This window comes from Aptenodytes patagonicus, chromosome 7 (genome assembly GCF_965638725.1).
Source record: "Aptenodytes patagonicus chromosome 7, bAptPat1.pri.cur, whole genome shotgun sequence".
In the NCBI taxonomy this organism is placed as follows: Eukaryota; Metazoa; Chordata; class Aves; order Sphenisciformes; family Spheniscidae; genus Aptenodytes; species Aptenodytes patagonicus.
In genome coordinates this window covers 2,272,371-2,296,396 of record NC_134955.1, presented here as the reverse complement: position 1 = coordinate 2,296,396, position 24,026 = coordinate 2,272,371, and the positions used below count along the sequence as shown (strand labels likewise).

General features: G+C 52.2%; 1 protein-coding gene across 7 annotated transcripts; it reads right to left on the bottom strand.

Moving 5' to 3' along the window:
• Window positions 1-330: 330 nt before the first annotated feature.
• Window positions 331-21,242, bottom strand: RAB3IL1 (RAB3A interacting protein like 1). Of its 7 annotated transcripts, none has more exons than XM_076343731.1 (11): window positions 20,929-21,242; window positions 14,243-14,477; window positions 13,631-13,726; window positions 11,974-12,051; window positions 11,122-11,337; window positions 8,980-9,099; window positions 7,603-7,731; window positions 7,377-7,489; window positions 4,543-4,642; window positions 3,452-3,518; window positions 331-3,028 (listed from the first exon to the last, which is right to left on the bottom strand). In XM_076343731.1, exons 1-11 carry the CDS (start codon window positions 21,069-21,071, stop codon window positions 2,946-2,948), a joined length of 1,380 nt encoding a protein of 459 aa, XP_076199846.1. In that variant the 5' UTR covers window positions 21,072-21,242; the 3' UTR covers window positions 331-2,945. The 7 variants fall into 7 exon arrangements, with proteins under 7 accessions (XP_076199846.1, XP_076199849.1, XP_076199848.1 ...); XM_076343734.1 differs by lacking the exon at window positions 20,929-21,242 and adding an exon at window positions 19,035-19,106; XM_076343733.1 differs by lacking the exon at window positions 20,929-21,242 and adding an exon at window positions 17,100-18,747.
• Between the last annotated feature and the right edge of the window lie 2,784 nt (window positions 21,243-24,026).

The window sequence follows — 24,026 nt, the reverse complement described above, 5'->3', positions numbered from 1 at the left end:
AAACTGAAGCAGACCGCAACTGAGCGGGAAGAAACCTCAGCCTCCCTCAGCAAGAACCACAGGGGCCTGCCTTGTCGCAAGAAATACCTGTGGAAAAAAACTCTGCTCGCTACCAAAACACTGTCACTTAGTCCCTTGGTGAAGTCAGGGAGCAGCCAGCTCCAGGAGGGGCAGACCGATGAAGAAAAGCATTAAAACCCCAGTCCCTTAGAACGCACAGTGGCAAGAGAAGCACAGAACACAATGCCAGCCAAACTTGACTTTTCTCTTGGCTACCGAGCACACACGCCCCAACCAACCCAACCCTAGAACTGCAATCAGACCTTTAAAGAGGTTAATAGCAAATGTTTATTTTCCTTTATTAAAGAGCAGGGTGCAACCATCCCGCTGTTAACAGAGTGACTTCATATTAATTTACAAATTGTTCTCTCTGCTTTGTTTTAAATGTAAGACAACCTTGTACAATGCACTTCTCCAATTCCTTTCACCTCAAAGTGCTTTACAAAGTGACACCGGGGGGCGGGGGGGGAAAAATCCCACAAACCAAAACATCTCCTACACAGAGAGATCATCTCATTCCCAGTGCTGCAATGCAGCCACGTCTGTTGTGCAATGTAGCAGCTAATGGCACAGGATGACATGTAGAGATCAAAAGGTCAGGGGGAGCAGATACAAGGAGAAACTGCCAGAGAGAGAATTTACCTGAGCTGAAATCTGCAGCTGGGGAAAGACATTTCTATTTTCTCCTCTGGAAAAGCTGATGTCAAATTGCCACAAGTCTGCAGACACCAAAGAGGTGCAGGTTTATCACTAGCTCAAGACCCAGCCAGACTCTTACCCAAAGATGTATTTTCTGGGCTTTTACTCCACATTTGAAACATATTCCTTTGGTGAAGAGTAGCAGATGTACGCGCTCACCTAGCTCGGGTGAGCAGCATGAGTTGGGGCACTCAGCTGTGGGAAGCAAAAGCAGAACTGGGGCGTTAACAACTTGGACTTGCAGGTCAGCCCTTTCTGAGCTGAAGGAGGTGGATTCAAAGCCCGTACGTATTGTCAGGAACGTGTTCTCCCAGCTCTGGGGATGACGACTCATGTTTCACATAGCTAGTAACCCTTGGCAAACAATACCGTATGCCAGTATAGCTACAAGGAGAGGAGTCCCCCGAGGAGCAACTCAGCAGCATACTGTAAGTGTGCGCAGTGACAGGAAAGCTTGTGCTCATGGGGGTCTTCCACAGAAGGTTCTCAGATCTGCTGTGAAGCTGTCCCTGTATTAGGTTCCAAACCAAAAACTTTTGTCTTCCCCGTCTATTCCTCCCTCCCCTGGACAAAACCACAGCAGCTCAGTTAATTTTCTTCCACTGAAGATACAGAGTTCCTACTGTAGCATCTCCCAGCAGAGGATGAAACTTAATGGAGCTGAGGATGGTGACCTGGTTCTGGGCACCAACTTGCTAAGATGGGAGTTATGATGATGGCAGAGGGACAGGGTGACATGCCAGTCAAGAGCGCAGAAATGCCACGTGAGATGAAACCTCCAGGGTGGGTGGTGGCTGAGCCGATTCCACAGTCACTGAAAAAAAAGGCTAAATTGGCTACAAAACACTGTAATGGCTTTAACACGGTTCTGTACAGACAAGCCTGGGCCTGAGCTCAAGCTATAGCAGGCCTCTGCTTTCCAAAAGCTTTAGCGACATCCTTCCCAGCACATTTTGAGGCATACAGGAACCGCAGCCACATCCCTCACACAAAGTTGTCTCAAATTTCCTCACTGGGGATGGCAGCCCAGGGGAAGCTGGGTTTCCCGGTGGATGTGCATCTCTAGGTCTGATGTAATACTGGGGAGGAAATCTCGGGACGTCAAGACAGTTCCCAGCCTGGGCGTGCTCCTGGAGACAAAGAACCCAGCCTGGGACCGTGGTTTCTATCTAAACGGTGGGAACGGTACTGCCCAAAGCTCCCTCAGAGCAGGAACAGCTCAAAGGCGTCTGTTTGTGGGTGAGTTTTGTACCTAAGAGCACCATGAGGGAGGGACTTCTGCACCAAGGACTGTCACAGGGCACCGCCCGTCAAGGTCCGCATCTGCCTGTGGCAACTGCAGCAGATTCTCTAGACCAGGAGAAAACATCCTGCAGACCGCAGCCAAGCTGCGGCCAGCTGTGAGTTACGCGATTTCCCTGCTCGCTTTCTTCTGCCGAAAGCCCCAGGTGCCCAGCTCCAGCCCCTGCTCCGGCTGTTCCCCCAGCCTGGATTCCCCCGTGCCAAATCGCAAGCTAAAAAAACCCAGAAACGAATCCCTCTTTGTGACTCAGCTGGCAGAAAGCTTCTTGCAGGCTCCTTTAAAAGGAGCAAGGAAGTACTTGGAAACAGGCTGTTCGTGGCTCTCCGTAAGATTATTGTGTGCTGCTGGCATTTACAGGGCCGTTAGGGGAGTAAGTGGTCAGCAGGACCTAGGTGTATGGTTGGGGACAGCACCCTCCACCCCAAAGACTGAGTGGAACAGATGGACAGACAGCCAGCATCTGTCCTGAAAGACTTGCTTACAAAGAAGGTCCAGGACTCCTGAGGCCAGCCCTGTGCAAGGCAGACTATGCCAAAGCAGACTGCATATAAAAACGAAAGTTTAAAAAAAAAAAAAAAATGGATATACACTGCATATAGGAGACTCCATAGAGGACAGTCTATAGACGGCCACCCCAGAAGCAGCCAGGGCCAGCCCGGCTCCGAGGGGGTAGCTTGGCAGCTGCATTCCAGTCACAGTTGGGGAAATGGGACAGCTGAAGGTGGAACTTGTGCTTCTTGCTCCTTGATCAGCTTCAGGCAGAGGGAGGGTGGGGAGGGAGCAAGGCCCACTGCAGGAGAGGCACTGCATTCATCTGTTTGGCAGGCTACGTTTGACAAGCCGTTCATACAGGAGCAGTTTCCTTCCACGCTCAGGCCTCTGCTTACATCTCACTGGGATAAAACCCAAGTTTGGCCAGAGACATCTCCCTCCGGAGCCGCATGACCTCCCAGTACATCAGCTCCACTGCAAAGCAAAATGGGTGTGGGGAAGAGAAGGGGAAAAAAAACCCACCCAAAATCAGTAAGCAAGGCACAGCTGGACACCACCTCATGTTACGCTGTGCTCTCAGTGCAGCCCAGGCAGGCTCATCCCCAAAGTGAGGGAAGCAGACATGCTGGAGGGTCCAGCAGGACAGGCCCATCAGGTCACCCCTTACCAGCTCCAACCCAGGGCAAAGCTCCCAACAAGCTGATGAGCAAGGAATAGGTGCATCTATTCCTCCCGCTCATGCCTTTCTTTTGTCATTTAACCGTTTCGCAAAGACACAGGGAGTTCAGGGTACCCCGAGCTGGCCCCATTCCTGTCACGCTGAATAGGACCTTTTAATTCCTCCCAATGTCCCACAGAAGGTACCCCCCACCGCACCCAGCTACTATCCCCTCTTACCGTCCTGCCTCACCAAGCCCTGCTGGATATAGCGAATGTATGTGAAAAAGTTGCACACCGCTGTGATCTGAGGGAGAGAGACAAAAAAAAAAAAAAGGAGTCGTCAGCTACAGAACTGCTTTGCCCGTCCAGAGGCTTGCACAGCAACCCAGCAGGAGAGCTCTTGGTGTTCATCACCTGAGAAATAGTACTACACACCACCAGATGGAAAGAGGTAGGAAGAAAGGTGGTAAAAAAAAAAAAAAAAGGTCAGAATTCTGTGCATCTGCAATCCCATCTCAAGATATTGCACAACCCATGAGACACACCGTGCAGGAACTCCAATCTACTGCAGATTTGAGACGTAAGTGATCACTACTTAATGTGGCAGCAAAGTCTGTGATCTTCCTTCAAAGAGCGCTGTTCTCCGACCGAATGAGAATCTTTGGAGTTGAAGGTTTGGGCAGAAAGCGCGTGTGCAGGGAGGTAAGGGCGTTCACGACACATTGGAGTATTTCGGTGCAAGTGACAAAAATTAGCCAACTTAAGTCCATGCACAAAACCAACTTTTTGTCTCAGAAAGAGTCACATGTTGCAGGATCGGCTCTTCTGACATGCAACTCAGGAAAGCATAAACTTCTAAAATGCTCTGTTGAATCAGGGCCCCAACAGCAACATCAACAAATCATTCACCTTCTCCCTCCCCTCCGAAGAAAGGACAGCTTGTTCTCATAACCGTTTGAGTCACTGATCTGTACCAGAACAGTAACAAGAGCCAGCATTTAAAAGGCAGAAAATTACTGTGTTTTACAAAGGAGAATTAAAAAATAATAACAAAGCAAAACAATCAAAGCCCTGTACTGAAGCAAACCATGGAAAGCAAACACACTGAAGACAGGTTGCCTGAAGGAACGTTAAGGCAGAGCACCAGAGCCTGAGGCAGGGCTGGAGACCTGCACCCTAGTCACCGACCAAGAGCCACCCTGACTTCAGGAACAAACTCAAGCCCCACAGGTCTCTGTCAGTTTGAGGGCTGACCCAAGAGCTCTTCCATCTCAGGGCTTGGAACAATTTTGGAGGGCGGAGGTACCCTGGGAAGGTGAAGGACTCACCCTGGCCCTGCAGGATGGTGAAATGTAGTAGTAATTCCCAGAATCCCCCAGCATGATGCGGTGCTTGCAGGTCCTGGGGAGGCCACTCAGAGCACATTTCCTGCAGACAAAGAAAAAACACTTCAGCCTTCAGCAATCTAGTGGCACAGCAATTCAACAACCTCAAGACTATCCCCAGGAGATGGAAGCGGGAGCTCGGAAGCCAGACGCTGTGTCAGTTCAGCATGAGGAGGAAAAAACCTTGGCTGATATGAACCTTTTGCTCCTTGAAAAATTCCATAAATGGCAAGTTTAGGAGACCTTCGGCTAAATATCTAGAACCATGAATTATTCCGTGCCTAAGCAAACCAAGGCTGTACCCTTTCCCTGGCCGAGAGCCCAAGACAAAACCACAGAAAATATTAAAGAGGTGAGGCTGGAGCAGAGTACAACAAATGTCATCTGGTCTCTGCACATCTCCTCCATGTTCCAGACAAGGCTTTTGCTGAAGGAGTTCTGCTCAGGTGTATCAGCTTTCCTGATGGGATGCAAACATGCTGGCTGGGAACCAAACCTAGTCTCAAAACAGGTAAATCCAGCACTTGAGCAGAATTTGCTCATGCTGAGAACTCAAAAGAAGCCACACTGCAGCCTTTATGCTAGGCTCCTATTAATTAATTTGGGCCTGATCCGAAGCTACTCTAGTTGAAGCCACGTGAGTGACTTTGTACTAACTTCAGGGGGCTTTGGATAAGGCTTGCAGTTCCTAAGAACAAGGCAATCCCTTCTTGTACAGACGGGGAAGAAGCTTGGCTTCACAATTGTAAGGAGATTTCAGAGCGAGTGAAGAAAATAGTCTTTTCAAGACAGCTCAGCTGCCTCTATTTTCTTGCCATTTCCTTCCGCTATTTGCAAGACAAATGGTTCCCAGCACCAGCCAGTTGCCCTTCCCTTTATCACCACTTAAAGCAGTAGAGCAGAATTTTCTGCTGCATAGTCATCACCACGTTCCCCAGAGACTTAGTGCCTGCTGCAAAAAACTGCTCTGTGGGCCACGGAAGATGACAACACACGGGAGCAGATGTTTCAGGGAGCTTCTGAGCATATCTCTGTGCTTGCTTCCCACCGCTATCAAGGCAAATATTAGCTAAGAGTGGAAGCACGGGCTGCAAGGGTTCAGATGCAATGAGAAGTAATCATTGCTCAAATATTAACACAACTTACGGGGATCAAATCCTCAGAAGGTGCAGGATGACCGATACCTTTGTAAACGGGATACCTTTAAGAGGTCCTAAATTTGAGCATCGCAGCACACTGAAAAAGAGACTCCTGCTGGTCGCTCTTAGCTTGGTTGATACCACTTGGTGTAACCCCAGCTATCACAGCTGTAGCTAGAAGTAACCTAAACCACAGCGTTCGGACACCAGCCCTTCAGCGCTCCACACACCCCAGGGCGCTTTGCCTGTAGAGCATCAGAGCAAAATGCTGGCCAGGAGGTACTGAGGACAACGGGCTTTCACGATGGCACGTCTGGCAATGTCACACAGCGGCCAACTCAGTCCCTGCCTGTCTAGGCTCCTCAAACTGTTGCACTGAGGTCTGTACAGTAGGGTACAGACAAGCAGGTCTGGTAGGTCCCAGCTTGGGCAGGGACCCCAGCTTTGTCCTTTCTGGTCCACAGCACGTTCCAAAGTTGCCGTAAAAATCAGTGGTTTGCATCTGGGAAACAAATGGGAACAAATTCCTTTTGGGTCCTTTATGGCCAATAGCAAAATTCCTTACCATCCTGTCCGGGTGGAAATTAAACAGGGTTAAAAAGTTAGCTTAGTTCAGCTCTAGCCTCAGAGCTGCTAAATCGCACTAAGTTAGTAACTCGTTAATGGATTTGAGATCTTTGATCACTGACTAAAAAATAAACACTTCACTTACGTTACAATTTGTGACCGGAACCCGCTGTGAAGACACACACACACAAAAAAAAAAATCAGAAGGAAACCGATAAGGATAAACACAGGATGGGTTGTTCTTGGAACAGGCCTGACACATACTCATGGAACAATTTGCCTAGAGATGACAGAAAACGCAGAAGAGAGTGGTAGGAAACCTGCGTGCGAGCAGCATTTACTGTTACAGGAACACCTTCGCTTAGAAGGTGCTCTGCTTGAAGGTAAGGGAGGGAAGAACAAAAAGAGCGAGCCCTGACTGAACTTAAATTCAACAGCTGAATAAAATCCCCTATCTTCGTCTGGAATATCATGTCACTCCTCCTAGTGCTCCTCTTTGAGGCAATCTCAAGTTGTCTGTCACATCAGACAGAGTCACGCAAGATCTGGAGCAGCCATAGCCCCAATTCTGATGGCAAGGTGACAGCATCAGGTGGGGAAGATGATATGCAGCAAGGGGAGATCTCTTCTGACCTAGCCTCAAACCCACCTGGAGCACCAGCAAGGTCAGGAGTACAAGGTGAGCTCAAACCTTGCAAGATGCAAGAACATGAGATAACGCAGCTCTGACTCAATCCTTTCACCCTAGATTATGCACAAACACACCTTCAGAGAACATTAAACAAGTTGCCACCTTAAGGGAAAAAAAAACAAACCTCTCCCAAGCCAAGGGCACTAACACCTCACTAGGTTATCCCCCAAAACAGTCAACTACAGTACATCAGCTCAGCTGAGCTAATCCTCCTCCTCACGTAAAGAGTTGAGCTGAACTACCACTGGTCACAGGCTCGGTGAACACTGAGCTGAGCCCTTTGAACTGTTCAACTCTGACTGAGCAAGGCCTGGCCAAACTCCACTAGATGTTCAAAAAGACCAGTAGCGAGGAGAGGACAAGAGAGCACGGTTCCTTACTTTGGCCCACCGCACTCTTCTGCTGACACCTTCACCACAGGCAGTGTCTGGGAAGCAACTGGCTCAATGGTGAGTGTATTCTGCTCCACAGCCACTCGCACCAGCTCCGACAGCTGCGGCAAAGAGAAATGAGCGCAGATATGAATGTGCAAAGGTCACCTCCATAAAGGTGCAACTTTGGTGCTGCCAGACTGCGCGGTTTTTGTCCTCCTTTTCCAGCACTCACCTCCTGCTTAGTGAAGTCCAGACAAGGTCCTACATCTTCTCGATAAATTCTGTCCAGGAAGGAGCAGGATTTATCCAAAGTTGGAGATTCCTTCCAGGCCTGGAACTCAGCAAATAAAATGGAGTCGACCTGCAGCAAGTGTCCAAGAGGAACGGGAAGGTGGGTGGAGTGAGAGATATCATATCAGAAGGTATCTGTTACTATGCAGGTAACCTAACTACGAAACATCTGCTTTGGCATCTAGAAAGGCTCAGACATCACAGAACTGTCTGAGGGAAGCCGGCTTGCTCCAAGGATCTTTCATCTCCCACCCATCAGCAGTTCTGTGCCAGACTGACGCAGCCATACTGGGTTTAGTCTGCCAGAAACCTGCAGGCACCTCTCTACCCCATCTTCCTCCAGGACAGGGCAGCAGCTCTGCTGCAGGAAAGCCACCACACAGCCCCCAAACAGGCCAAGTGCCCACTCAGCCCATGGCAGGAATGACGAGAGCAGCTGAATGGCAAAGCACAGTGGCAATGGCACCCAGGACACAGGAGGCAGAACCCTTCTGTAAGGAAAGGATTGCTACGGAAGAGGATGAATTGGAAAAAGCTACTAATGGACAGCCACCAGCAGGACTACATTCAGTGAGCCCAAGCATGAGCTCACAGGGTATGCCAGCCCTTTAAAGACCACTCCAAGCCCAGAACTCTGGTGTTTGGGGAGTCGCAGAAGTAATGGGAACGCTGGGCAGCCACACAGGCTTGCAGAAGCAAGCCGACTGTAGGAGAGGAGGTCTCTCAAAGGGAACTCAGAGTAGGAACAGCTTTCCCCATTCTAATGTCTGCTCATTGCCTTTTACAGGTGGGCCCGCAAGCATTGTCACTGCTCAGCAGAAAGGGACCCAGGACAGAGCTTGCTCCCATCCCCTGAGCCAGCAGGAAGGTTGTTCCCTCCATCCCTGTCCAGCTGAAAATACTTCAGCCTTGGAGACTCTCTGGGACCTGACATTTAAACCCCAGATGGATCATTAGCAGAACCACCGACCTGACTGACAGGGCATCTCCTTAAAAGGCCAGCAAATCCTGTTAAAGCTGCTGAAAGGAAAAACAAAACTAAAGAAACCCTGCTGAGCAACACAAAGAACATAAGTGAACAAAGCTGAAAAAGGTCTGGGTTCTGGCACACTCGCTCTATGCTACGGAGACTCCTCACGTGGTACCAGGAGACAGCTTCAGAGCCACAAGATGGAAAAAACAAATTGAGAAAAAACACAAAACCAAAACAACAACAACAAAAATGGAGATTAGCATAAAAGGAAGCTAGAACTGAAAGGCTGGAAGTGCGAGAGGCAGATGGGTCCCACCCCTCCCCAGTGCTGTCCAGAAAGGTTACCTGCCGCAAGGATGAGGAAGCATCTGCCCCCAAGGCCTGCCAGCCTGGTTCATAGGTGATGTGGATAGCCTTCCCAGGGATGATACAGAGGAGCAGAGAGAGGAGAGCGGGTAACCCGGACTTTGAGGGCAGAGGAAGAGACAGACAGTGAAGGAAAAGGTTTAGAGAGACAAGCAAGAAAGGGAGGTAAAAAAAACACGAGACAAAACAGAAGATACAAAGAAAAGCTCAAGTCCGCCCTTCCAGGGAACTAAGCGTGCTGCTCAAGACATCGCAGGGCCACAAGCCCTTTTGACTTCAGCTTGAGGTGCGAAAAGGGAACAGAAATTCTGTCATTTTTAGGCTCAATTTAAGATGGGGCATGTTTTTTCCATAGAGCACCAAGCACCAACTTTCTGAACGCCAGGTTCCCTTTCATCACCTCTCACATAGGCCACTAAGGAATTTGAGAGACGGAAGTTAACAAGTTAACAAAAAAACCACCCCACCCTTGATGTATAAAATTATTAGTCACTTTGGAAGCTGCAGCCCTGGGATTTTAAGCCCCAGGATATCTGCACCATGTGGAAATTACCTACACAAAGAAATGACAGGTCGAAATCTTTAACAAGCAAGTCACAAGAGCTAGCATTTCTCTGAAGATCGTCAACACGAGCTTCGCCGAGACTGAGCCAAGAACAGCAAAATGAACTACCCAGTAGGCAAAAGTTATCTCTGCTTACTGTAGGCAGAGGGCAACTTCTACACGGTAGTCAGTGGTTCACCGAACTGGGCTCTCAGTCTGGAGCTCCTCTGTTCTGACTGGAGGAATGGTTAGCATTGGGAGAGGTCACAGGACCTTAAAAAGATTAAAACCTTTTCCTTCCTGGCCCTCAAAGCAGCTTCTAGCTGACTGCATTTGACTCCACCTTCCAGCGTATCTGGACTGTTCCCTGCCTGACCAAGAGAAACCAGTGCATCAGGCCTTCACACTTACTGAACTGATTTTTTCCTCTGGTTTTCTTTCTCACGTAGCCTTTGTTCCTCTCTGCCTGTGAACAGTTAAAGATCTTCATCTCTCCTTGCTATTGCTGTCTCAGGACAATGGCTATGGCCAACGTTGCCTGAAGCATTTCATCCAAACTCTAGCAACAAGAGCACTGCGCAGAAGCTGACGAGGCGCATTCACTGAATCCGCTGCCAAAAGCAGACGTTAGCAGTGTTGCCAGCACAGTCCTGTTTGGTGAGAGTATGAATTTCACAAGTGGACCTTCCGCATACGTTCTCGCACAAGCCAAGTGACCAGGTGCCTCCGTGTTCCCTCAACAATTCTTCATGACAGAGGCCGCAGCTCCCAAAAAAATCACTAGGGAGACATATTCCCCCCCCACATTCTCACTCATTTTCATTCTTCCTGACCAAGTGCCATAAGCTGCCTCCTTTTTGCTCCCCAGGACAGCTGTGTACACATCTGGCTAGTGGAAAGTTCCCAGAAAGGTCCTGCTAGCAGGAAGAAGCGTTACTTACACCCACGGTCACAGCAGGTAGGGGACTATCAAAGGATCACCCAAGAGAACTAAACAGGGTTTGTTTGAAAGATACTCACAAATGCTTTGTATGCTTCTCTGCCCAGTTCCTTCCAGTGAGGAAGGAATTAAATATAATTAATTAAATATATGCTCTGCAAAGAGGAAGAACAGTGACACACCCAAGAACACCGAATAAGTGACAGAGACTACAAGTCGATGGAGGTGTCCTGGTGTCCAAGCCAAACTAGGCAGAGAGAAGGAACAACAGCAAATCTGGCAAAGATGCAGCAAACAACTGGCTTCTGCTCAGCAACTCCTGACATATCCACTCTCAGCACTGGGAACTCCTGGATCTGTCCATGCCCTCCAGGGATCCCTCAACTGCTTCCTCTAGCAGTTGTCCTGACGCAGCCTTCAACACGCTTCCCAGAAGAGGAAACCTCCACAAATGGAAACCCTCCAGAGCCTGCCTCAGCACAAATTTAGGGAACAAGCCACATTACTGCGCAAACAGCTTCTCCCAACGCTGAAATCACAGAGCTCTCCAGGAAGCCCAAGTCAGAAGCTGCACAGCTCCCTGAGCACGGTCACAGCAGTGGCTCCAAGGCCGATGCAGCGAATGGCCCTCACCCACCTCTTTGCACTCATGACTGACTGGCTCTGGAGTCACATTCTGGCTGGCAGCTGAGACCATTGCGCTGCTGGTGCTTTTGTTTCGCCCATGGCCCTTCCTGAAGACAGCTTTAGAAGGGCTCTGGAGCTGAGGGTGCAGCTCCCGGTTCGGAGAGGAAGGTGTGGATGTGATCACCAGCGTCTTCAGAGCTGTGACCTCTGCCTGCAGCATGTCGATCTGAGGAGACAAGGCAAGAGTCAACAGCACCTTCAGCACCTGCTGAGCTCGAGCTTGCTGCACCCCACCAAACACTAAAGCCACGGGGAACCAGCTACAAGCCCAGTCATGAAGCCTTCTCCCCATCCTCCCAAATGCGCACCATCACCCAGGATTTTAAACAGGCAGGGCTAAACCGCAGCTATTTGGGAACCCATCCCTCTCCTCCTCAGCCTCAGCACATTTTGCCCCAGGCTCTTTTTAGACCCCAATAACCCAGAAGAAATTTCTCTCTCCTCAAGAAGGAACCAGCTGAGCAGCCCCGTGATGCAGCCTCGTCAGGCAATTCCAACTCCCCAGCTCCCTGCTCTCTCCATCCCCACAGCTGTGGCAATTAAACAGCGTGTCACTTCTCTGTGGTTCCCCTGGCATCCATTTCTCAAAGGGGAGCTGGACCAGCAGCAGCCTGCAAGGATGCCTTTTCCCCCCCTCACTCGGTGTCTGCCGGAGAGCGAACAGAGCAAATGCAGCATCTCAGAGGGACGGAGCTGCAGGCACTTTACTCTCCTCCAGCCAACAAACAGCACCGTGGCCAGGCTGGGCAGGGATGGCACTAACCGAGCACAGAGATCGAGTCACAGAGAGTGCAGTTCTTACCTTCCCCCGTGCCTCCCTCAGCTGTTTCTCCGACGCCGCCTGTTTAGTGTTTGCTTCTCTCACCATCTTGTGCGCTTCCTGGACCAGAGAGAATTTTACTCTGCCTGTTGCAGCCCCAACTCATAAAGCCACCAGGGCAGGCCAACGCTCTGCCATATCGCATGCTCTGGGCAAGCAAGCAGGGGGACAGACATCACTGCCACATCCAAGGGTTCTACTCTGTCGGCTGTGAAGAGCCTTCCCCCAGGATTTCCCAGAGAAGGCTCTCAGTGCCAGAGCCAGGAGTGCATCCCCCTTCTAGGAGTGTAGCTGGCTAAATTAAAGAGTTTAGCTGGCTGAGTCCAAGGTCATCTCTTTCACTGATATGGGCTGCTGTGAAGAAAGCTAGAAGCAAGGGCCTGCCCCTCCTTGCCCTTGGGAATTGCTTTAAAGCTAAGGCTTTAACATTAGCACCCACGTGTGCTACATCACAGCTGTGTAGCAGCTGTGTCTGCGCCCAGTCCAATGCCTCTGTGACTCTGACCTTGACTCAGACTCACTGGCTTGGCTTCCTGACTTGACCTCAGGCCTGCGTTGTCACTGCAGACTTGCTGGTTGATCACTGGACTCTTTTCTGACCCTGATTGCTGTCTGTGGCACAGATCCTGATCCAGACTTGCTGCTCCACGTCTTGGCTCCTCGCTGGTGAGGTCACTGCTCTCGCCTGACTTGTTATTGCACTTTGCTCCCCGCTTCCCTTGCAGAGCAGCCAGCCCTCACTGCTCTGGGCATGGCTGCAAGACAGCAAGAGCTGTAGCTCAGGTGGGGGCCAAATGGTAAAGGCTAGCTTAAAAGCATCTCCCACGGGAAGAGGGGAGCGGTGTGACTCCCAGCCAGGGCCTCCCCGCAGCACTGTCTGGAAGCAGTCTGTCCAAGGCCACCAAAGGAAGGGGACAGCCCTCAGCTACATTATCTCTAAGTTTGCCCTGAGCCCAAGCAGCCAAACCTCCAGGAGGGGGATGCTCTCTTGGCCCTCACACTCAGCACCAGCCTGTGTTTCAAAGGTACAGATGGGCTCTGGCTTTCCTCACAGCCCAGCCAGATCCAGATATTAGAGCTGCTGGTAAATGGGATTTTGCCAGGATAGAGCTTGGCAAGAATCACGTTACAAAAGAAAAAAAAAAAAAACCACAACAACCAACAGGCCTTCTGAACACTCACTGGAGCAGAGTATATGAGGACATCCAGCTTGCTCCCACCCCAAGCAAGGGCTGACACGAGCCAGGGAATCGTCTCTATTACACAGCAGCTGCTGCCCAGACTACAGAGCAGGCACGGGAGAGGGACAGGGAGCCATGCTTACCTCCAGCTACGGGCACCCCCACACCTGGTTTTGCTACCAGATGTACAGACCCATAACTACTGTGCTCTTTATGCCACCCCACAGCTGCTAGAAGGGGAAAGAAATGCATGCAAACGCTCCCCGGGAGCAGGTACAAGCCCCTGCTCTGAGGCTCCACCTGCAGCACTGCCCAGCTCTGCTTCTCCAAGTGGGAAAGAACAGGGGAAAGGAGGAAACTGTGGGAGGAGATGGCTTGAAGTTCAGGGAAAGCCTGTCTTAAAGGAGTTGGATGTAAGCTTAGCTTAAGAAATGATGGGAAAAGGAAGAGGGTGGTACCTCAAATAGGCTAGCTGTTAACTCCTCTAGTTCCTGCTCCAGTTGTTCTCTGACTTTTGACAATCTCTCACATTCTTTGTCCTTCAGCTTCAGCTCCTGTTGCGGAAATGGAGAGGAACGCGTGAGCTCATAGCGGGCCCCAGTAGTGCTGATGCCTGCCTGGCCCCCCACCTGTCAATCACAACATTTCCTCCCCACCACGGCATGGATCCCCGGCCCAAGACTCCTGTCGCTAAACTCCGTACCACGCTCCGCGTCACCAAAGGCATCCTTCCACAAGTTGTAGCAGGCTTTTCAGGCTGGAATTGCTCATTTGCCATTAGCAAGGAGGCTCCATAGTAAGCACAGCCTGCCTCAAGCTGCTTTCTGCAGCAGGTTTCCAGGACTAATTTGGATGTTGGCATGGAGGCTTTGGGTCAACCTAGCAACTGATGTCCTGCTCCAAAGCACTTTATGGCCACCTCAGCTCAATCTCTCTCCTCTTCTGCCTGCTCCAGACTGCAGCACAGCCACATTCAGACCCTGATCCCCTCAGCACCACCTCTAGGAAAACCCCCACTGCTCAAATCTGTGCCGCCACCCTCAGGTGTTCTCACAAACTCCGGGCCTTACCTTTTGTGCTTTGTGCAGCTCTTCCTTCAGGAATTCAGACCCCTTTTCACGGATCTCCACTGAAGAGCTGCGTAGACGTGACACGTTGAGCTGCTCAGTGGACTGGGTCTCATCCACACCTCCAGCATCCTGGCACCCAGTCTCTGACTCCTCCCTGCTGCCTTTGGATGGCATTAGTGTCTTCCAGCGTCCCACAGCTGGTTGCTTCTGGCTGTCTTCCTCAAAATTGGCCTGGCTGCGGGGTACCAGCGCAGTGAAACTTTATATGGGGGCAATGCACAGCCTTCCTCTAACACTCGCGACACATCCACCTCCAGCCTCTCACGGGCACTGAAGTGAGGCAGGGAGGGTGATGGTGCGTGAAGAGGCCAAGATTGGCTTAGAGGACCTGCTTTGTGTCCAGCAGCAGCAGCAGCACCGGTTCCTTTACCCTGCATGCAGGCACTGCCTCCCTACTGAAGTACTTCACCCTTTTGGCACGGATTGCTTCCAGGCCGGCAACAGAAGAGGAGATGACGGTCTAAAATAAAGACTTTGGGGGAAACCTCCACTCCTATCCTGGGATCTTTAAGAATCACACCAAGTCTAGTTTGAGATGCCCAGCCTGCACTGCTTTTAAGAAGGGTTGGTTTCTCAACATTGAGTAGTCCCTCACAGATAATTCTGAGCACACAAAGCTTAGTAGGCAGAGCAATGCTATTAGTAACTCCTGGTTTTACCCTTCTCAACCAGCATATCCCAGATACTATTAACTCAAGATAAAGCAGGAGAACTAAAGACAGCTGCTCCAGGAATCCCATTCTTGCCTGCTTTCAGAGAGAAACAGACGGCAGCTGGCTTGTTCCGGACTCCGGTATACACCCAGTAGACCTAAGTTCAGAGACACTGCTTCCCCAACTGAAGGAAAGTAGCAAGAAAAAGCAAGCACAGCTCTCCTATTGCCCAGCAATATACAGACCCTAATCCCCTCCACTGCAAACCCAGCCTTCCTCTCCTCCCCACCCCTGCTTCAGAGGGGAAGGATCTATTTTTAACCTACTGGTTTCCCACCAAAGTCCTCCACAGAGCTGTCTAAAACACTGTATTCCCACTGAGCTGAGATGAAGCCCTATTTTTTAGTTTCAGTGGCTGGCAAGTAGCGATGTACTAGAAAGAGGAAACCAGAAGAGTCACCCAGGACACTGTTCCCCAGTGCTCAGCAGGACTTTGTCAACTGTCAACAGACTAACACAGACCCTGGAAGAGGCTGATGAATTTAGTAGGCTTTGCAGCTGCTGGGGTCTTACGAGAGGAAAACGTAGGCTTGAGTGCCTGCATGACGGGGCACTGCAACCACAGCGTTGCCTAGAGCACACGCATCACCCCTTCTTCATGCATTGAACTGTCCTCACGTGGTCACTTGCCATTTGAAGTCCACGGGAGCGCGATCAAGCCTTGCACACGTGGAAGCTTTCTATCATGTCCAGCCACTCAGCAGGACACACGCACTGCACCACAGATTAACCTGCTGCCAGCTATCTCTGGGTCACAAGCCTTAGCTGAGCTGTGGTGCTGTTCTCTTCCACGCACAGCGCCAATCCCTCCTCCCGCACGCTCCTTCTGGCTACTGCTTCTTGCCCACTACCTCCTCCTGCAGCGAAGCTATCACCTTCTTTTGGTTAGGTTCACTTTCTCTTCTTCCCTGTTCCCAATCGCTGTCCTTTCCTCTCCTGAACTTGCCCTACCTCCTGTACTCCAGCCAGGCCACACTCTTGCCCCTCGCTCTGACTCCAGCCCCATGCTGCACGACAGAGCACAGACTGGGCTTATCTCCTCAGCCATCTGCAGCTCCGAAGAGCCTTGCTCTCCCTCATCTCACCCAAACACAAAAGGCAGTCAAACCATGAGGCCCAGCTACTGACAGGCCTTTTTTTCTCCTAGGCTATGCCACCTGGCAACAGCGTGGTGCTACCACCTTTTCTACTCAAATTGCTCCCTTTCTGTCCCGTCCCCCCCCCCCCAAAGCTGTCCATGAGCAACAGTTGCCCACAGTCATCTTCCGAAGAGGGAAAGAAGCAGCAGCTACCAGCTAATTCAGCTCAGGTACCACAGGAAAGCATGTGGAAAAGCACACCTGGAAAACTCTCTGAACCCTTGGCAGACGAAGAGCACAGGCTCATCCCTGCTGCCACGCCATGCCACACCACGCCACGCCACGCCACGCCGACAGCTTTTTGACTACAGAACTGGGGGAGGGGGACATGCAGTCGGTATCACAGATTTTGCTGACCTCTCTGTTGAGCAAGAACAAGTGAAAGCACCAGAAGGACGGTCACACAGCAGTGCTAAGAAGGCAGGAAAGGATAGAAACTATCCTTTGTGTCCCATTGACTTCACCTGGTTTTACTGAACATTCACTGGGAAGATCTAGAAAAGGAGGCTCATCCTGGTGATACTACTAAATTTGGAAGTGTGAAAAATAACATAAAAGGGTGCCTTGGGGAAAGGGCAAGAAAATAAAATTAGTTTTGGCCGGAGGAAAAAGGACAGACAGTGCCTCCAAGCAAAGATAATTCATCTTGAGCTATTCAGCATGCTGGGACTGCTTGATAAAAAGCGGTATGCACAAACACGGAGGGATACGCCTGACTGAGCGAGCCACAACCAACGGGAACTCCCAGACTGGGCAGGCATCTCCAGTTTGAGGTGCGAGAGAACGCGCAAGTGCGAACTACATGGTGTCCAGAGCGTGCAGTGCCTGCTCCATCCAGTTAGGCTGCTCTGCTGGCACATTTGGTTAATCAGAGGAAAGGCAGAACTGCACAGAAGAAATAAAATGGTTTAGAAAGGTCAAGACTAGCTAACACGGATCACTTACCTAAACAGTGACATCGCTAACGGGATGAGGAGGTCTCCAAAGGCTCCAAACACTAAGGAAGGGGAGGGATCGAGCAAGAGAGTGACTCAAAGGAAGGAATTAAATCCATTACAGGAAGGTGGGGACGTAATGAGACCAATTCATCCCCGAGATCAGGGGAGGTTCTCTGCAATGGATTTGCCAGGGAGCAGAGGAAGCATGCCAAACAGAGAGGTCTGTTCAACAGTTAAACCATTTCTCAGGTGGCATAGTGGAAGCCCTCTCTGCTGTGGACTTTTGAGATTAGACAGGGTAAGGTGCGGAGAACATATTTTTCCAGGTTCTCCTGCATTAGAGCAGAAACACACCAGAAGGGTCCCAGCCAGCCCCAGCACCTCCAGCTTCTGTGATCAGAAAGGAAAAAAACCAAAACCAGAGCATAGAGGGAAAGCTAGATTCAAAACCAAGCAGCTAGCAAAAAAAAATAAAGCAAGCAAGCAAAAGGGACATTTCAACAGCCCACTAAACTACTAAGACAGCCAATGTAACCCATACGTAACAGGAAGACAAAAAAAAAAAAAATGTTGTTTCTTTATGACTCTCAAGTTCTCAGATGAAGGTTGTCTCGGGAGATAGGTATTCCAGTGTATTTCCACGCGCTACGGAAGAAAACCGGAGGACACGTAGGAATGGAACAGTCCCACCCACACGCCGTAATGCCAAAGAACCTAAAAACCTATCCTGAAAAATCATCCCATCTTCTACGACGGAATAGCGCATTCTCCACGCCGTGCAGACAGAACCCCCACAAAAGCCTTGGCTATGCTGGCTTCTGCCCAGCCCAGCCCCAATCTCCAGTGTCCAGCTGGAGCTTTGAAATACCACCCCCCCCCGAGACCAAAGGACCACCACGTACACTCACTCTCTCTTGCTGTCGCTGGTCTGACTGGTGGCTTTCTCGGAAAAATGTATGATATCCTAAAGGTCCCACACTGACACAAGAAATGCAAACTTATACAAAAAAAACCCCACCAAAAACCAACACGCCACAACCTTCTAAAGTTGGATTCTGTAGAAAAAGCAAATAAATGTGCAGGCTCTGCACTTTTTCCAGCGGGCCCCACATGTTTCCTGCAGTGCTGATCTGACAGGGTTATTTCCCATACGAACAGCTCTGTGGGTCCCTCCAGGTTAAACTCTTGCCCTCAGGCTTGCGAAGAGGACCCGACTTTTCCATCCCGATCCGGACACAAGCCCGACTGCTGCCGCCGTTCCGCGCCGCCATGAAGCGGCATCGGTCCACAACCCGCTCGCCGCCCCACCAGGCGCTCGGTGACATGCCTCTCAAAAGCTTTGGGCAAAGCATACGGTAGCATTTTATTACAGCGTAACATGCAATTTGTACTTCTTGTATTTGCCTCAGCAGACAGCAATCACCCACCGTGTCCTTATGTCGCTGGTGGACACGGTATCTCCTTAGCCGTCTCCTTGACTTCCATACAACCGCACGCACAAACACACGCCTGCGGAGCCTTGAGACCAGACCGAGCCGGGAGGCTTTGGGCCGCCAGGACGCGAGGCGTTAACAACACAACAAGCAACCCCAACGGGAACCCAAGGGGAAACTCAGCCCGGCTTCGTCCCGGCGAGACGCCCTTGTCCCAACACCCGCAGGCGGCGAGGCTCGGGGGCGGCCCGGCCCCCGCGGAGCCGCCGGCTCCCACCCCTGCCTGCTCGGGGCGGGAGCGGGAGCGGGGCGGGGGGGTAGGTCCGGGCGCCAGACGCGGCGGGACCGCAGAGCCCGGCCGCCTGCCTAACCGCCCCCCCCCCCCCCCCCCGCCACCGGCCAGGCCCCGCGTCCCGGTCCTGGTCCCGGTCCCGGTCCCAGCCCCGCCGCTAACGGCTGCCCCGCCGCCCAGAGCCTCCCAGCCCGCGGGGCCGGGCTCCCGGACCTACCCCCGCCTCATGCTGGGTCCCGACGCCGCCGCTCACGGCGGAGGCAGAGGAGCACCCGCCGCCGCCGCCGCCGCCGCCTCCCCCATGCCCGGAGCCGGAGCCGGAGCCGTGCCCGGCGCTGCGGCACCGCCTGAAGGACGCGCTCCCGCCGCCCGCGGGGGAGGAACGGCGGGGGCACCACGTGATCCCGGCGCGGCGGCAGGGGCCGGGGGCGGGCGGGCGGCAGGCAGGCTCCGCCACGCGTGTCGCTTGCCACCGCCGTGTCCCGGGGCGGGGAGCCAAGCCCGGCCCCTTCGCGGCCTCGCGGCCGGCAGGCCTCTCCGGCAGCCCGGCGCTGGGAGGCCGACGGAAGGGGCCGTACCCGCGGGGCCGCCCGGGACCCCCGGATCCGTTCCGGCGGGTGGTGCTGAGCTGGGGCCCGGCGTCCCGTCCCCTCGGCGTGTCGCCAGGTGTGAGGGTTTTATCAGCCTCACGGTACTTTGTGTTTTCCTTGGAGCTGCGGCTGCCCGAACTGGAAATCACACCGGTCTCGCCTCTTAGCGGTAAAACCAGGGACGTTTCCAGACCTGTGATGCATGGAAGAGTTCGCAAGCCCCGTGAAAGGCCTAGGGGATAGACGTTAGAAACACAAACCTCAGAATTACTGTCGGTGTCCTGATTTGGGGCTCCTGACTCACGATGTCTGAGATGCGCGCTGCTGGGGTGAGCGAAAAGCCTTCCTACGAAGCTGAGGTTGCAGAGAGACAACCCCCGCCGTGAGCCTGGTACAGGGGAAGCAGTTCTATGCAAGTAGAGGTCACTACGATTTACAGCCTGCATAGCTGGAGGGGCCCTGGGAGAAGATGTATGCCCAGCCAGGGATTCAAACTGATACCAGCAACTGGTGACACCCTTACGCTCCCCGTAAACGCATCATCCCTCCCTGGCATGCAGCATGCCCTCAGGCTGCCGCTGAAACAGCTCTGTGGGAAGCCTGGGATGTAAAGAAGTGATATTATACAGGAAAGTGAAAGGATGGGGAAAATCTGGCCGGTGGGAGAAATGACTGTCCTTGTTAGTGGTGGGCAACAGTGGGACTGGACCGGGATTTTTAAACTCGGCATTCAGGGAAAGCACTGGGCTTTCCATACCCTTACATGAATGAGATAAGGCAGTCTCGTTGTTACTGAGCTTTGGACTTTGGATGCTTGTGGCTCCAATTTTTAGCTGGCTCATCCTTGCATTCGCTGTCTCCAGGAGGCTGAGGGAGTGGGGCGGCTCTCCCAGTTAGATGAGAGCAGTCATGTGGCCGTGCTGATTTACAATCTCCCTGCAAAGCAGCGGGAACACGCAGTTTTCTGTCCACCCATTCTCCTCCCCCTCTGCATCACCACCCGTGCATGGAGGAGCCCCTTTGCCCGGAGCATACTCATCCTGAAAGCTTTTTCCTTGCTTGCTCTGCTCTGCTAGCACAGAGGGGCAAAAAGGGTCAGCCCCAGGTGATTCCTGGGGCATTTGGAAATGACCAGTCCGCTCCACAGCCCACCACTGAAATCAAGAGGAGCTACAGTTCTGGGGAGTTCATCCTCTCACTGGGGCATTACCTACAGGCAGAGAGACAACTGCCACTCACAGCTCTGTGGGGTTCCCACCTCCCCAGAAAGTGCTCCAGGGAATGCACAGCCCGTTTTCCCTGTCCCTGGGGCATGTCTACCCGCTGGGACAAAAAGGACAAAACGCTCCTGCTGTCACCCCAGTCCCACAGCGGATCCCACAACCACCTCTGGATTGACAGCAACTGCAATTTTGGCGACAGTGCCTCCGTTGGACCAAAAACTGCCCCTGCCCTCGCAGGCCACCCTCAGAGTATGTTTTCCACGTCGGTCCTTCCCCAACATTTCCCATTGCGCCTTACCTTGCCATTGCCCTGGGCTTTCCTCTAAGCGGTGGTATCCCCTCCGAGCCTTCGCACACAGGGGCAGCTCCCCCCCTGGTCTCAGCTGCCCCATCCTCTGCCTCGCTGCCAGACACAACACCAAAGGCAGGCGAGTTAGACATGGTGATCCTTGTATCCACGGCAGAGCGCCGCTGTAGATACTACACGGGGAGCAATTCCCTGTCCCAGCTTCTCCTGGGTGTCCATGTCATCTGCAGCCCTGCCCTGCCTCATGGCCAGGATCCACGGTGACAACAGAGGCCAACCCCATGCTCTGAAGTCTCGGAGCGAAGTGTCCGAGAGGTTTGTGTCGATGGCTGTAACCTTTGTTATCTTCAAGGAACTTTTGGGAGGAGGGGAAAGATCTTCAGCTTTGCAAGGCAGCACCAGAAGTAATTAGTCTTTGAAATTATTAACTCCCAAGGCCTGGCTGGCAGGGACGGAGGGTCCTCAGGTTCGAAAGGTAGAACTGCTCCCAGGGTCCAGCAAAGGCAGGAAGAACGAGAATTGATAGTGCAGACAGGCAGCATTAAGAGGGGATGTGCTGGAGATGCTGAATCCCAGCCACTTGCAAAAACAACTTGTCACAGGGGGAGAGTGGCACGTGCTCCCCCTCACTCCCAGCCCCAAAGGACAGGCAGAGCTAGTGAGGAAGCCTGGACAGACCCTGAGATTTCTCCATAACCAGATGAATGGGCTGGCCCAGCAGAACAAAACTCGGCACATGTCACTCCCAAGCTGAGGGTTATCATGCAAGCTGCCTTGTGGCAGGAAAAACTGCTGCCTTCTCCATGCCCTCTGCACACGGCTAGCTGTCCCCCAGGCCGTGTTGTGAAGTGTCCCAAAGCGTCCATCCCAGCAGCTGGTGAGACTCAGACCCATCTCCCACCTCTGGTTTAAAGAGACAACAAACCACCAGACAACCTTAAAGTCTCAGTGCAGTTGGAAGCTCTAACCCAGCACCCTCGTCTCACACCATGGAAGCACCTTGCTCTCTCCCACATTATTTCCCATTTACATTTCATGGAAGCTGAAAAAATCACTGACCTCTGGGTAATGAAGTGTCATAAAATCCACTTTGCCTCCTGCAAGTCTCCCAGCATGGCACACGCCTGTTGTGAAGGCCCTGACGTGGTACCTCCCCACTGCCACAGGCATTTTTAGTCACCCTTTCCCCCCCGTATCTTCCCCACTTCCACTGCCTTTGCTCTGTCACTTGTACCCACTCGCCTTCCCCGCTCTCACATCCCTCCCGCAGATCCACCTTGCCAAGCTACTGACCTCCCTGACTCTTCACCTTTTGTTTCTCATCCTCCCATCTCCTCCAGGCAAAGCAGCATCTTGCTAATGCTTTCTGTGTCTTCTTGAGGGTCAGGTCCAGTCAGATCCCTTGCTCCCCCCAGCTCTTTCACAAAGGAAACCCTCTGGGTTTCTCAGATGGAGGGATACACTTGTGGCACCCCATGGGGTCCTCTGACCCAGCTCTGCATCTCCAGCCTCAACACCTCCTCCGGCATCCTGAGGAGGCCCCGTCACTTCTGGAGTCCTTCCACACCATTCCCCAGTGACCTCCTCTCAGCCCAGGCTATGTGGAGGCAGACGCTAATGCACATGTACTGAGCAACTGGGGAACCACCAGAGCAAAGCAGAGACATTTGGTGGGATCTCTTTCTGGTGGTCCTAATTGCCTCCTGTAGGCGGCAAGCTCTCTGCCGCCGCATCATCCTGATCCTTCATATTCCCTCCCAAAGTGCCCACATCTTCCTCTGAATGGGTCATAAATGAAGAGCAAGACTCAAAATCCTGAGTTTGGTTCAAACAAAGTTCAAAACCACCCTGCAGAGCAAAAGCAGCTCTCAGCTAGGACACCCTGCCCAGCACAGATGCTTCCCAGTCATGGGAGGGGGCTCAAGCCTCCTCTGGGCTGCCTTGTCTGCTCATGGATTCAGATCCTACTGCAATAAAAAAAGAAAAAAAAAGAAAAAAAGAAAAAAAAAAGAAAAAAACAGGCCCAGGCTGGGAAGGGAAGGAGAAACAGGGATTACCTTAGAGCCTGGAAAGCAGGACTACACCCCTGACCCAGCAAACCCAGACTGGATGTTATTGCCATGAAAATGAGAATGAAAACAAACGGCCTAAAACTCCAGGCTTCATCCACCCACTCGCTCCCCTCCCTTTCGCCTGTCTTGGCCAGCTGTGCAGCATGTTTGCTCAACTGGCTGGAAGGGCTTCAGCAAGGGTCCTCTGGGATCTCCGGGTCTAAGACCTCTGATTTCATGGAGGGGATCTGCCTTGACCACCCAACAAAGTGCAGCCCCTGTTCCAGGGCAACAGGGTAAAAAGGAAAAGACTGAAAAAGCGTAATGCTCAGCTCCTGACTGAGAGCCAGAAGAGCAGGGGGGGCTAGCCTGCTGGGGCAGCAGTGCCGTATTGCTCGGACGGATGCTGCTAAGAGCAGTCACACTGTGGCACGGAGCAGAGACCCACCAGAGACGCTGCTGTTCCTGCCAGTTCTCAGCTGCAGACAGCTGACGGAGAGCAACCTCACGCTCAGCAACATCCTTTGAAGGAAGAGTTCAGCCTGAACCCAGGGGAAGAGACACCAGACGGAAAAGGAAGAGGAGCGGCTGGGAAACTCAGACCAGAAGGAGGGCTGTGCCTCAGCTTTTTAGGAAGGTCTTCCTTTCTGCTGGCTGATTTGGTCACTGTTTATCCAACCAGAAACTTCTCAGTCCTGCATCCTTCCCACAACATCTGCAAGGAGGTAGCAGGCAGTCCCTAGAAGTGACGTCCGGGACCAACACATTTGGTCCTCCCTTTGGAACCTAATCCCCACCGTGGTGGCTAAGGCAAGAAAAGGGAGACCTCGCTAAGGACTCTTCCCTCCTTTTCATGTCTGTACAAACTGAGCTATGCAACATCAGAGGAAGAGGGAGAGATTTGTCACCCTCCAGGCCCCTGAAAATAAAATGCAGCAGGTCAGACGGAGATTGGCACTCGCATTTGCAGGGAGATACAGAGCTTGGCACTGAAACCTCAAAGCAATAGAGAGATGTCGTGCTCATATACTGCTGATC

Bases quoted from the DNA above. Each gene is read 5' to 3' on its own strand.
- RAB3IL1 (XM_076343731.1), bottom strand. From the start codon at position 21,071: ATGTCTAACTCGCCTGCCTTTGGTGTTGTGTCTGGCAGCGAGGCAGAG. The intron at 13,727-14,242 runs GTAAGGCCCGGA...TTTCCGCAACAG, and splicing joins AGCTGCACAAAGCACAAAAG to GAGCTGAAGCTGAAGGACAA. The intron at 9,100-11,121 runs GTGGGTGAGGGC...CTGCCCTCAAAG, and splicing joins TCAGTCATGAGTGCAAAGAG to TCCGGGTTACCCGCTCTCCT.